Genomic DNA, 12,500 nt, shown 5'->3' with positions numbered 1-12,500 from the left:
TCTTCCCTCTCTCTCTCTCTCTCTCTCTCTCTCTCTCTCTCTCTCTCTCTCTCGTGCACCGAGCATATGAACTGCTTCTGAGACGGTAACGCTTGTTGCTAAGTGACCCGGACTGTTCAGGAATCCCCTTGCATCTGTATGAGTGGCTTGAGTGCTTTACACAGACCTGGGGTTTTTTTTGTTTTGTTTTTTTGTTTTGTTTTTTTTGTAGCTGGTTGCCAGGATGAAGGAGGAGATTTTTTTTTCAAGGGCTGAGGCTGGAATGGCCCATATTTCTTCGAGAAAGGGCGAGTGAGGCAGGAGAAAAGGTGCAGTCTAAAAGAGAGAGAGTCCCACCTTCACATGGTTTGTGTCCTGCAAGGGCAGCCCATTAACTGTGCCCATAAACTACGGTGAACACAGCGACAGGGGCCTGATAACGAAGCGTCCAGCATGGCGGGACAGACTGCAGTTGACTCCCCCTCCCAGAGCTGAGGTGGAGTCGGACGGAGGAGGGTGGATGGCCATTTAAGTGAGCTCGCTGCACTCTGGGTGAGGAGAAGTGCTTTTAGAGACCGATCGTGAACTCGGCTTCTGTCTGCCAGAGTGGCTGTGTGGACAGGGAGAAGCTGTTAGTCAGGCAGGCCAATCTCAGAGCTGTGAAACACTTGTGTAACATGTCTCTGGGCAACTTAGGAAACAGAAAACACACAGTGGCACAATGGAAGCCAAGAATAAGAAAATATATGTGTGTGAGCTGCACTACCATACTGGAGCTGCAGTAGGAGTTACAAGTCGTTCAATTACTTTATTAACTTATTTTATTTTTTCGTTTAGCTGCAGTTCCCTAAAGAGTGTATCACTCTCTGATTACTGCACAGCTCACACACTTAAGAGGGTAAAGGCTGTGACCAGCTGCCTATGGCAACACAACTACCGGCTATGAAGTATTAGTATTAGTATTATGTACCTCAAGGGCATTTTAAACTCCTGGGCTGACGACACCCTGCACGCTTGGATGTGCAGTGGCACGGATACATAGCATTTCCTCATGAGTGTGAGACATGTAACTGTGTTCTCACACGCGCACCCTGTCCACGCTCATTCCACGCAGAGCCGTGGGCAGTCACTGGCTCGCGCTTAGTCTTTAAATGTGTTCTTGCTATTTTTTCACTAGAGTGAAATGCATCTAATCTGTGACGGTGAAGAGCTCTAAGCACACACACACACAAACACACACACACACAAACTTACTCCCGTTTAGTGCAGTGAAACAGCGGCTAAAGCATTTCAACCCATAACAGCGTTAAAAACGCGCGCGCGTCGATTTGACAGGTTTCATGCCCGAAACGCATCGCCCACGTTATGATGTCAGATCGCTTCACAATTTCTCTCAATGTGGCGCAGATTCAATTACAGCATGGGCCACATGCCCCGTCGCTGCTGAGGGAATCGATTGGCGTCGGTGCTAAGAGATCGCTGGCCAGGCACCCCTCCTCTGGCGCAATTTAAAACGATATAAATCGATCCGTAAAGAGCAGGACTGGAGCCTGCAGCGTTGGGGTCCACTCTCTCGGAGCGCCATCGGTAATTCAGCCATGTGCTCTCAGAGCGCACCGTCACAATGCGCAGGGCGGGTGGTTGGAAGGTTCCAGAAAAAGTAGACATGGCTCCAGTTTTAATGTTGAGAATTGTTTGAGCTTTTTTTTTGGCCAGGCGACTTTCAGGTCTACTAAACCACCTCTTGTAATAAAGATATGTTAATGAAATATAGCATTATTAATAGACCACTAACAAATATTTATTACCTGACCATACTCTTCTGACAGACAATAGCAAAGGTTTTTCTAACCAACTAAATCTCACAGTAAAAGCTACAACCCAATAAAGTTGAATACCTCATGTGTAAGTTTTAATATTAACATGCTTTGGTACAATAGCTAAATAGTCATTCAAGCGGTCTGGAAATGTGTTCTCTCAGTATGAAACACAGTGAACAAGGTCACAGACTGTTTTGGTGAATATGCTGACTTATGAAAATGACCTGGAGTCTGACACGCACTCAGACTGATCCGATTAACTTCAAAAAAGATGGCAGGAAATGAAATGACGCAGTACCTGAAGACCGTGCGCGCGTGTCGAATAAACCAGAGAAATGCGGAGATGCTTCTGTCATGACCCGTGAACCCAGAATGGCACAGGCCACGAGCGCTAATGAGTCACATTTCCTTACGTCTCTTACCGTGTGCACACCTCTGCATATGAATGCTCACTGTCTGTGTGTGTGTGTGTGTGTACGCGTGTCAAAACACGCCTCCGTTTACTGCCAGGGCTTGATCTCCATGACGATCACGCTATGGGGGTGTGATGGCCAATGGCAAAGTAAGAAGTGATGGGAAGTGGGAGCATGCAATGTTGACCCAGACATCACCAATCACACAGCGTGTGGGCGGAATGACGTCCGAAGACCATTACTAGCTCTGTGTACAGATAATATAGTATAGTTATGATATTTAATATTCAGTTACAATGTTTGTGTACAGTGTTTGTATTGTTGGACTGTTTTCTGTTGCTGTCTTATGCCCTGGAGACCCTGGAGTTCGCTCCTCGCTGAACACATCTGTGGTAAGAAGGAATGACAACCAAACTGACCCTGACATGGGCCAATAAAAGATTGGTAAAGAGCGGAAATGCGATAGCTTGTGGGAAAAGGAGAGGAGAGTGTGAGGTAGTTTAAAAAGGCTCAGAAGTGTGGAAGCACTTTGAATTCCCAGCATTGTAGCATTTTTCATTTAAATTATTTATATGATTGCTTTGCCTCTGAATTCAACTCTTTAATCTTTCAATAAGTCATTTCATTTGTATTTTTCAATGTTAAATTCAGAATGAAAATTCAAGTTTTAAGAATTGAAATAATATATATTCAAGTTGCTGAAATTCAATAGGCCAAATTCAATAGGCCAAATTCGCATCCTAAAATTTTAGTTAAAAAATTCTGATTAATCATAAGATAAGAAATCGACTGTGTCAGATAGAGCCGACATCCAGCCAATCAAGTTATGCTCCACTGGTCATATGACCAAGTTCAAAGTCTTTTAAATTTAAAAGTCTGGTGAGGCAGATTTGCTTCCATGCAGAAAAGACACAGTTTTAGTGAAAGACAAAAAGGCGTCAGTGTGACACGTCCTTCTAGTGCCTGGTCTGGAAACAGCTGCGTCTCTACAAAGTCCTTCTCCTGCCAGTAAGGACGTCTGTCCTCAGCCAAGTCGGAGACAAGCGTGCCCTACCACACTGGACACGGACGCACCGCACAGATGCACACCGAGGGCAGAACATTCTCTTCTGTGTTCATCTCCCATTTTTAACTAAACATCAAACAGCTTCCCCAGGGAACCTGGAGAAGAAGACAGTTGGTCAGCAAGATACTTCTCCTCCCATCCCATCCCAGATAGGTCCATGTCTCCAACATCACTGGAGGTCTCACACGTGCCTGTCACGCCCAGGTCCTGGGGCGGGGCCTTACCACTGCTGCCGTGACGCCCTGGGCCAGTGGGTTGAGAATCCATACAACCCTGACCTAACCTGTTCCACCTCGTTAGTTAATTACCAAGCACTATACTCGGTAATGAAGTAACGCACTGCATCAGCTCAGGGACAGGGTCAGTGTAGACTGGTCCAGGGCATCTTAAGTCCAAAGGGTTTATCCATGAGTGTCTTTCAGAGTGAGATCAGAGGCAACTGATCAGACAAGAGAATCAGACAACTGGTCAAGTCCGATCACCATCTAGAATCAGATTTAGTTGGAGTTTTTACCCCCAAACGTACAGTGACGTACAAGAAGGAGATGTATTTCCAAATGCTGGAATGACATTGTACTGTCCTGCTTAGTGCTCTGAAGTCTCCAAGCAGCCCCTGGAACTCTCCTCTCTCAGCAGCTGTGATGGGACTGATATGTGGATTGCATGGCAACTCCAGGACCAGGGCTGGGAATACTGTTCTTTTCTGGCATTCCTTCCTGGAGATATAATGCATTCCTGGATATAGACCCGGGCCATTAAACCCGGATGATTAAACCCAGATGAGGTATTGTGATCAAACCCAGAGGAGGTATTGTGCTTAAACCCGGATGAGGCATTGTGATTAAACCCGGATGATGAGGTATTGTGATTAAACCCGGATGAGGCATTGTGATTAAACCCGGATTAAACCTGTGATTAAACCTTCCCTCCATCCAACTCCTTGCCTCTTTCTTTGGTCTTTTTTAAAACATAAATGGCACATTATTTTTCTAGAACATTCTGTATCACTAGTAGTAGGTCCAGTGATTTAGTCTAAGCTGCATGACGCCATATGTGTCAGAGCTGGAACGAAGAAGAGAGAGCGAGAGAGAGAGGAAGAGAATGTGAGAGAGAGAAGCAGAGAACAACTCGCACTGGCACGGTTTTAAGAGAAACAGTTCCATGGTGTTACTCTGACTCCTCCAAAGACACTTTTAAATGACCCTTTCCAGTTGTTCTTTCCCCTATCCCTCACTCTCTCTGCCCCCCTCTCTCTTTCACTTCTATCCCTCGTTCCTCCATTCTTTACTCCAGCATGTTAATAGGTTGTCTGCCATTGGTACAGTGTCTGTGGGGAGCATTAGTCAGCCTGTCCTGTACTAGCCTGCCTAAGCTGCTTTGCAATTAATGACTCTTTATTGTCGTCTAGGCAAACATGGCCTTGGGGGAAAGACACAGTCTCTCTCTCTCTCTCTCTCTCTCTCTCTTCCTCTCTCTCTCTCTCTCTCTCTCTCGCTCTCTTTCTCTCTCTCTTCCTCTCTCTCTCTCTCTCTCTCTCTCTCTCTCTCTCTCTCTCTCACCAGCCTCCCTGTCTAGCCCTCTTTTGTCTCCATGTTTGTACAAAGTCAGTACAACATCTTCGTACAGGCAGTGAGTGGAGGTGGGTGGATCTAGACTGAGCATGCCCCACAGGCAGAGGGAGTGTGTCCCACTGGGAGTAATTGGAGGTGGGTGATCTAGAGGGAGCATGCCCCACAGGCAGTGAGTGGAGGTGGGTGGATCTAGACTGAACGTGCCTCACAGGCAGAGGAAGCATGCCCCACAGGCAGTGAGTGGAGGTGGGTGGATCTAGACTGAGCGTGCCCCACAGGCAGAGGGAGTGTGTCCCACTGGGAGTAAGTGGAGGTGGGTGATCTAGAGGGAGCATGCCCCACAGGCAGTGAGTGGAGGTGGGTGGATCTAGACTGAACGTGCCTCACAGGCAGAGGAAGCATGCCCCACAGGCAGTGAGTGGAGGTGGGTGGATCTAGACTGAGCGTGCCCCACAGGCAGAGGGAGTGTGTCCCACTGGGAGTAAGTGGAGGTGGGTGATCTAGAGGGAGCATGCCCCACAGGCAGTGAGTGGAGGTGGGTGGATCTAGACTGAACGTGCCTCACAGGCAGAGGAAGCATGCCCCACAGGCAGTGAGTGGAGGTGGGTGGATCTAGACTGAGCGTGCCCCACAGGCAGAGGGAGCATGCCCCACAGGCAGTGAGTGGAGGTGGGTGGATCTAGACTGAGCATGCCCCACAGGCAGAGGGAGTGTGTCCCACTGGGAGTGAGTGGAGGTGGGTGGATCTAGACTGAGCATGCCCCACAGGCAGAGAGAGCATATACCACAGGCAGTGAGTGGAGGTGGGTGGATCTAGAGGGAGAGTGCCCCACAGGCAGTGAGTGGAGGTGGGCTAGTATGGGTGTGGAGGTCCTGCCAGACAGCTTCAAGGACCTCCCATATCTCATTGCATCCCCACTGACCTCCCGGCCTCTTTCTGTCTGATCCTTTGCTGCAATAATATATGGAGCATAATATACAGACTAATGTCATCTCTCGTTTTTATCTCTTTCTCTTTGTTTGTATCTCTCTCTCTCTCTCTCTCTCTCTCTCTCTCTCTCTCTGAGTCTTTTTGCAATGTATCAGTGGCTCAGTAACCACTGATTATGGGAAATGAGAGTGCTCAGTGGACAAGGGCACCCCGGGGCAATAACGCGGGGATGTGCGCGGACGCGGGGCCAGGTGCAGGCTGGAGTTACCCGCCACTGCAGTAAACGTGCAACGGCTTCTAATCTTCACCAAATTGAACAGAATGAGGGTGTCAAGGGTCATTAAGACACAGGGAATGAGGTCATAGACTAAAAACCAGCCTAGGGAGCTCCAAAGCACAGCTGTAAGTGCCCGAACAATCACGCCGTGTCGTCAGGAACTGTGCGCTTAATAGACTCTGCGGTCACCCACGGAGACCACGCAAAGGTAGGTCCTTCACGGAGAGGAACATCTGCGAGGAGAAAGAGCATGTGCAGCAGTTTTGTAACTCTTCAAATGCTAAATGACGGTCTAACAGACAGGCATGCCGTAACGACCCGCTGAGATCACGTTACACACGCACACACCCACACACTCGCACGTGATCCTTTCGCTCAGGGGCCCGGGTAAAGGAACGTCGGCTAGTGTGACGCCTCTCACCACACGTTGTCCTGAGCGAATATTTGCTGTTTACACACTGACTCTGTCACACTCGCCTTCACGCAGAAGGTGAGGTCGTGCCGCCTTTCCCAGGTTTCCGAACTAAAACGCCTGCTGCCGTGTGCAGGAGTTGCCCGTGCGGGAATGCGAGAGCCTCCGCCTCGAGCCAGCTGTGTTCCCGCTCCTCCCGCTGCTCCGCCCCGTCCTGCGCAGCGCTCCCTGCTGCGTGTGCGGTGTTCTGTGTGCACTCACAGGTCCTGGTTCCGCCCTCCCCGGACCCGTGGCAGCTGTCCTCATCATCGCAGTCTCCGCTGGCGTCCGGCCCGCTGCCCAGCTCGTCCCATGGATCCCTGCTCCCGAGGTCCGGCATTACCTCCTGCATCTCCTGAGATGGAAGCACACACTACAGTGAGCTTCACACTGCGGCGATGCACCAAAAAAAAAGGTTTACAAAAAGTGAAAAATAAATGGATTGGAAGACAATAGAAAAATCTATAGTATCACATTTGGATTAGAGAACAATAGAAACACGCCCCAGCCCATGTTTTTAACCCTCTCAGTGAATGTTGAGGCTATGTTTCTGCACTCTACAGGCTTTTACATGACCCTGGGCCAGGTCTTCATCCCTACCAGGAGCGCATGACCCCAGCTGCGGAGGAGCCCACCACAACCGGTTTGAACCTGATGCTCTGCGCCTGCTACTCTGTGCGTCAATAACAGCTGAGCTATTTCAGCACTACACTTTTGAAGCTGTCTAACACATATACACATCCACACACAGACACCCACACACACCCACACACAGACACGCACCAACACACACAGAGGCACACCAAGAAACACAGACACACCCACCCACAGACACACATACACAGACACTCACACACACACACACACACACACACACACACACACACTCACACACACACACACACACACACACACACACACACACACACACACACACACATGTTCCAGGTAGAACGCTGTTCCCATTCTCTAAACTCAAATCCTCACTAAATGACAGTGGACTTGTTGTTACTGTATGGACCATGGACCAGTACCATGTGCAGACCAATACAGGGCTTAACTTGTGCCTTAAAACACTTAAGACTCCTATCTCTGTAGAGGAATATTCTTCTGTTAACAGAACAAACTTGATTACCTTGCCTGCTGAAACCTGCTAGAGAGAGAGAGAGAGAGAGACAGAGAGAGAGAGAGAGAGAGAGAGAGAGAGAGAGAGAGAGAGAGACAGAGAGAGAGAGAGCGAGACAGAGAGAGAGACAGAGAGAGACAGAGAGAGAGAGAGAGAGAGGGAGGGAGAGAGAGAGAGAGAGAGGGAGGGAGGGAGAGAGAGAGAGAGGGAGGGAGAGAGAGAGAGAGAGAGAGAGAGGGAGAGACAGAGAGAGAGAGAGCGAGACAGAGAGAGAGACAGAGAGGCAGACAGAGAGAGCGACAGAGAGAGACAGAGAGAGAGAGAGAGAGGGAGAGAGGGAGGGAGAGAGAGAGAGGGAGGGAGAGAGAGAGACAGAGAGAGAGACAGAGAGAGAGAGAGAGGGAGGGAGAGAGAGAGAGAGAGAGGGAGGGAGGGAGAGAGAGAGAGAGGGAGGGAGGGAGAGAGAGAGAGAGAGGGAGGGAGAGAGAGAGAGAGAGAGGGAGAGACAGAGAGAGAGAGAGCGAGACAGAGAGAGAGACAGAGAGGCAGACAGAGAGAGCGACAGAGAGAGACAGAGAGAGAGAGAGAGAGGGAGAGAGGGAGGGAGAGAGAGAGAGGGAGGGAGAGAGAGAGAGACAGAGAGAGAGACAGAGAGAGAGAGAGAGAAAGAGAGAGAGAGACAGAGAGAGCAAACAGCACTAAAAGAGACTGTGGAGCGAGTAGAACACTCCCACATTCCCATCTTTGGTTTTGACCCTGATAGACATTTTGCGTTGTTATATTTACTGTCACTAAGGGAGTGCCACGGTGCGGGTTGTAACAGTGTGACGCCCTGGGGCCCTTAGACTGACAGCCGAGGCCCCACACATGCCCAAGGGCTGTGCGATTTTTCATCTGAAGGTGTAAGCCAACACCTTTCAAAATCTCACACATCGACACCTCAGCTCAGACACGTGAAAAAAAAGTTGTGTTTGAATTACCTTTTCTCTTTATCGAATGTGTGTAGGTTTTGTCACAGCACATCTGTGGCAGAACGGAAGAATACTGTGTACTGAAAAACTCAGGAAAGGAGCAGAAACGTCTATTTAGAATAAGAAATGATGAGAGGTTTGAACTGTTTTTAGCTCATCACATTGTTGCCCTTTCAAACTTTATTTCTTTCATTGTTTTTCAAAGCGAATGACACCTGGGTGCAAAACACCTGAGGAAACACACTCCTGTGTTGACAGCAAGTCTTCATTAAAAACCCAAAAAGACTCTTATTGTTTCCAGTAGGCCAGTGAATAAACGAAAACTCAACAAACAACAAACACCTCCAAAACTCCACAGAGCTTCTCTGTTTCATAAGCTTTCTGACTGATCTCTGCTCCACTTCCCACTCTCTTAGCCACAGCTCACACAATCAGCAGTTTAGCATGGGCTAAAATTAGCACAGTTTAGCATGGGCTAAATTAGCACAGTTTAGCATGGGCTAAAATTAGCACAGTTTAGCATGGGCTAAAATTAGCACAGTTTAGCATGGGCTAAATCAGTATAGTTTAGCATGGGCTAAATCAGTATAGTTTAGCATGGGCTAAAATTAGCATATCTTAGTATGGGCTAAAATTAGCATAGCTTAGTATGGGCTAAAATTAGCACAGTTTAGCATGGGCTAAATCAGTATAGTTTAGCATGGGCTAAATCAGTATAGTTTAGCATGGGCTAAATCAGTATAGTTTAGCATGGGCTAAAATTAGCATATCTTAGTATGGGCTAAATCAGTATAGTTTAGCATGGGCTAAATCAGTATAGTTTAGCATGGGCTAAAATTAGCATAGCTTAGTATGGGCTAAAATTAGCATAATTTAGTATGGGCTAAAATTAGCATAATTTAGTATGGGCTAAACAATCAATATTTATTTGTGTAAATTACGATCTGTCAAAGACAGCATGATCTGAAGGCTACACATATTTGAACAGACATAAGCTTTCACTCACACACACATACACACACACACACACTCACACACACACACACACACACACACACACACACACACACACACACACACACTCACACACACACACACACTCACACACACACACACACACACACACACACACGGCTGTATATGCAAACCCTGCCACACCCTCCTCATTCGACACACCACCTGTGTGTTAGATTTTGGAAAACTGATTTGCTTATTTCAAATAACCTTTCAGTGCTGCAATTTCACAAAAAAAGAGAGAAAATGTCAAGAAATATTTTATTATTTGTTACATTAATCTGAGCTCATCATGTTTCAGGTCTTGTGGTTCTCCCTGGACCAGATTTGCAGCTGGACTGCCTGTGTTAATGTGTTATAGACATTGATCTAGCCAGATAATTCCCCTTTTCCTCGGAGTTTAAAGGCGCACTGAACCATCAAACAAGGATTCGATAGAGTGCCGCACACTTGGCAGCGAGCAGGACAGCATTTCTCCTGCCATGTCTGTCAGAGCACATTTTATGGCAATCAGATCTCTGCAGTATCTGAATCCTAACGTAGCCATCACAAGCCATGCAGTGCATTATGGGAACACAGACATGTCTGGCTCTTCATTTGCGTCTCACGTCACTTCTCACGTCAGTAACAAATCCTCCCCAAAAGACAAGGATTTCCCAAATGACAAGGACTCACCGTGACACTATTGCAAAACGAGGTTTTCAATTGAAAGCTAACTCAGATTCCGAGCAAAGTTAATACGTCATCAACATGTTTAACTTACGGAATTGTTTTAGGATCAGTCTTAATAAACACATTAACTTATTTAATTCACTCGTTTCAAGCACTCATCCAGAGCTGCTTGTGTGAAGGCTTTATGTATTTATGAGGAGGGATCTGGGAGAAAAAATTACATTGCTTGTCTGCAAACAACCCATTACATCAAAGTGATCTTTATGAGTAACTGGAAACAGACGATCGAAACGACTGTCTCACGCTTAACTGAGACAGTGTTATAGGGAGCATCCATCAGCCAATTAAATGTTCATTATACAAAACAGGCAGGTTAATTGAAACACTTTAATTATTTATTCATGAGTTACCAAACAAAGTGGAAGCCTCACAAAAACGACGGAGCTCATTGAAACTCAGAGATGAAATGAGATGTAGTGAGCCTCGTCCTTATGACAGACATCAGAAATGAGATGTAGTGAGCCTTGTCCTTATGACAGACATCAGAAATGAGATGTAGTGAGCCTTGTCCTTATGACAGACATCAGAAATGAGATGTAGTGAGCCTCGTCCTTATGACAGACATCAGAAATGAGATGTAGTGAGCCTTGTCCTTATGACAGACATCAGAAATGAGATGTAGTGAGCCTCGTCCTTATGACAGACATCAGAAATGAGATGAAGAGGCCAAGATTGCCAAGATGGCGACTGAATGTGCTTCGCTAGATCTGAACTGCAAAACATTTCAAAAACTGACAGCGTGCATCCAATTTATGTTTCACGAGCCAATCGGCTTCATGTAAGGAACCAAATCTATCCATAATATCCTTCTATTTCAAACCACAATTAACATGTATAAACAAAGGCATCTAATGCTATCTGCTAAAAAAGCAAACAAACAAACAGCCACAGTCTCTTGACGGTTTTACTAAGGCTAGACAGAGACGTGAGACTGACTCAGCATGTCACAAGGTGTGCAGGGAAAGCAGAAGCAACCATGTAAGATAAGACTCTAACTGGCTGCCATATTTCTCTCTCGCTTTCTGTATCTCTTTCTATTCCTCTTTCTTTCTATTCTTCGCTCTCTTTGTCTCTCGCTCTTTATTTTTTATGTGTCTCTCACCTTCCAAAATACACACAAACACCTAGAAGACATCCAGAGATGTACACACACAGGAAGGCTGGTTTCAGCATGCTGGTGTGTAATCTCTGGCAGAGTAAACAACACTCAGCCTGCTCTGAGTGTTGGCAGTGAGTCCCATTACTGCTCTCTTCTCACACCGCACTGAAAAAACACACCCTGCCCATCTCTGCTGAGCCAGCACAACTCACAACGTGCACACACACCTCGTAGCACACACACACACACACACACACACACACACACACACACACACACACACACACACACACACACACCTACCTCATAGCAAACATGCGTACACACACACACCTCATAGAGCACACACACACATGCAACTCACAATACACATACACACACACATACCTCAAAACACACACAAACAACATAGCATGCACCCAACTTGTAACACACACACACACACACACACACACACACAACTCAACGTACACACACCTCACAATGCATGCACACAGCCCATAGCCCACACAAATCACAATGCGCACAACCACACACACACACACACACACACACACACACACACACAGACACAACTCATGGCACACAGTTTGAGTTCTAATCTAGGGGCAAATCTGTCAGTATCACTGCATGAATATTTAGATTTTAATCCAAGGATATAAGGAGAAAACAGATTCTGCCCCTGTACCTTTTCTCACGTGCTGGTACAGAACACCTCTGCTGGGATCGCTCCCAAACCACACACGACACGTCTCACGTCCTGGTATAGAACGCCTCTGCTGGGATCGCTCCCAAACCACACACGACACGTCTCACGTCCTGGTATAGAACGCTTCTGCTGGGATGGCTCCCAAACCACACACGACACGTTTCACGTCCTGGTATAGAACACCTCTGCTGGGATCGCTCCCAAACCACACACGACACGTCTCACGTCCTGGTATAGAACACCTCTGCTGGGATCGCTCCCAAACCACACACGACACATCTCACGTCCTGGTATAGAACGCTTCTGCTGGGATGGCTCCCAAACCACACACGACACGTCTC

General features: G+C 47.2%; 1 protein-coding gene across 3 annotated transcripts in view; it reads right to left on the bottom strand.

Annotated features, from left to right (window-relative positions):
• gpc5c (glypican 5c) overlaps positions 1 to 12,500 on the bottom strand; it is a 127,575-nt gene that overhangs the window by 24,941 nt on the left and 90,134 nt on the right. For all 3 annotated transcript variants that reach the window (XM_035527737.2, XM_081722460.1, XM_081722459.1), the window contains exon 8: positions 6,731 to 6,863. In XM_035527737.2, the coding sequence (XP_035383630.1) occupies positions 6,731 to 6,863 (133 nt within the window). The remainder of the gene's footprint in view (positions 1 to 6,730; positions 6,864 to 12,500) is intronic.

The sequence above is a fragment of the Electrophorus electricus genome, chromosome 11, assembly GCF_041902795.1.
Source record: "Electrophorus electricus isolate QZ-2024a chromosome 11, ASM4190279v1, whole genome shotgun sequence".
NCBI lineage: Eukaryota > Metazoa > Chordata > Actinopteri > Gymnotiformes > Gymnotidae > Electrophorus > Electrophorus electricus.
The sequence above is the reverse complement of the archived record's forward strand: the minus strand, read 5'-3'. Positions and strand labels throughout refer to the sequence as shown.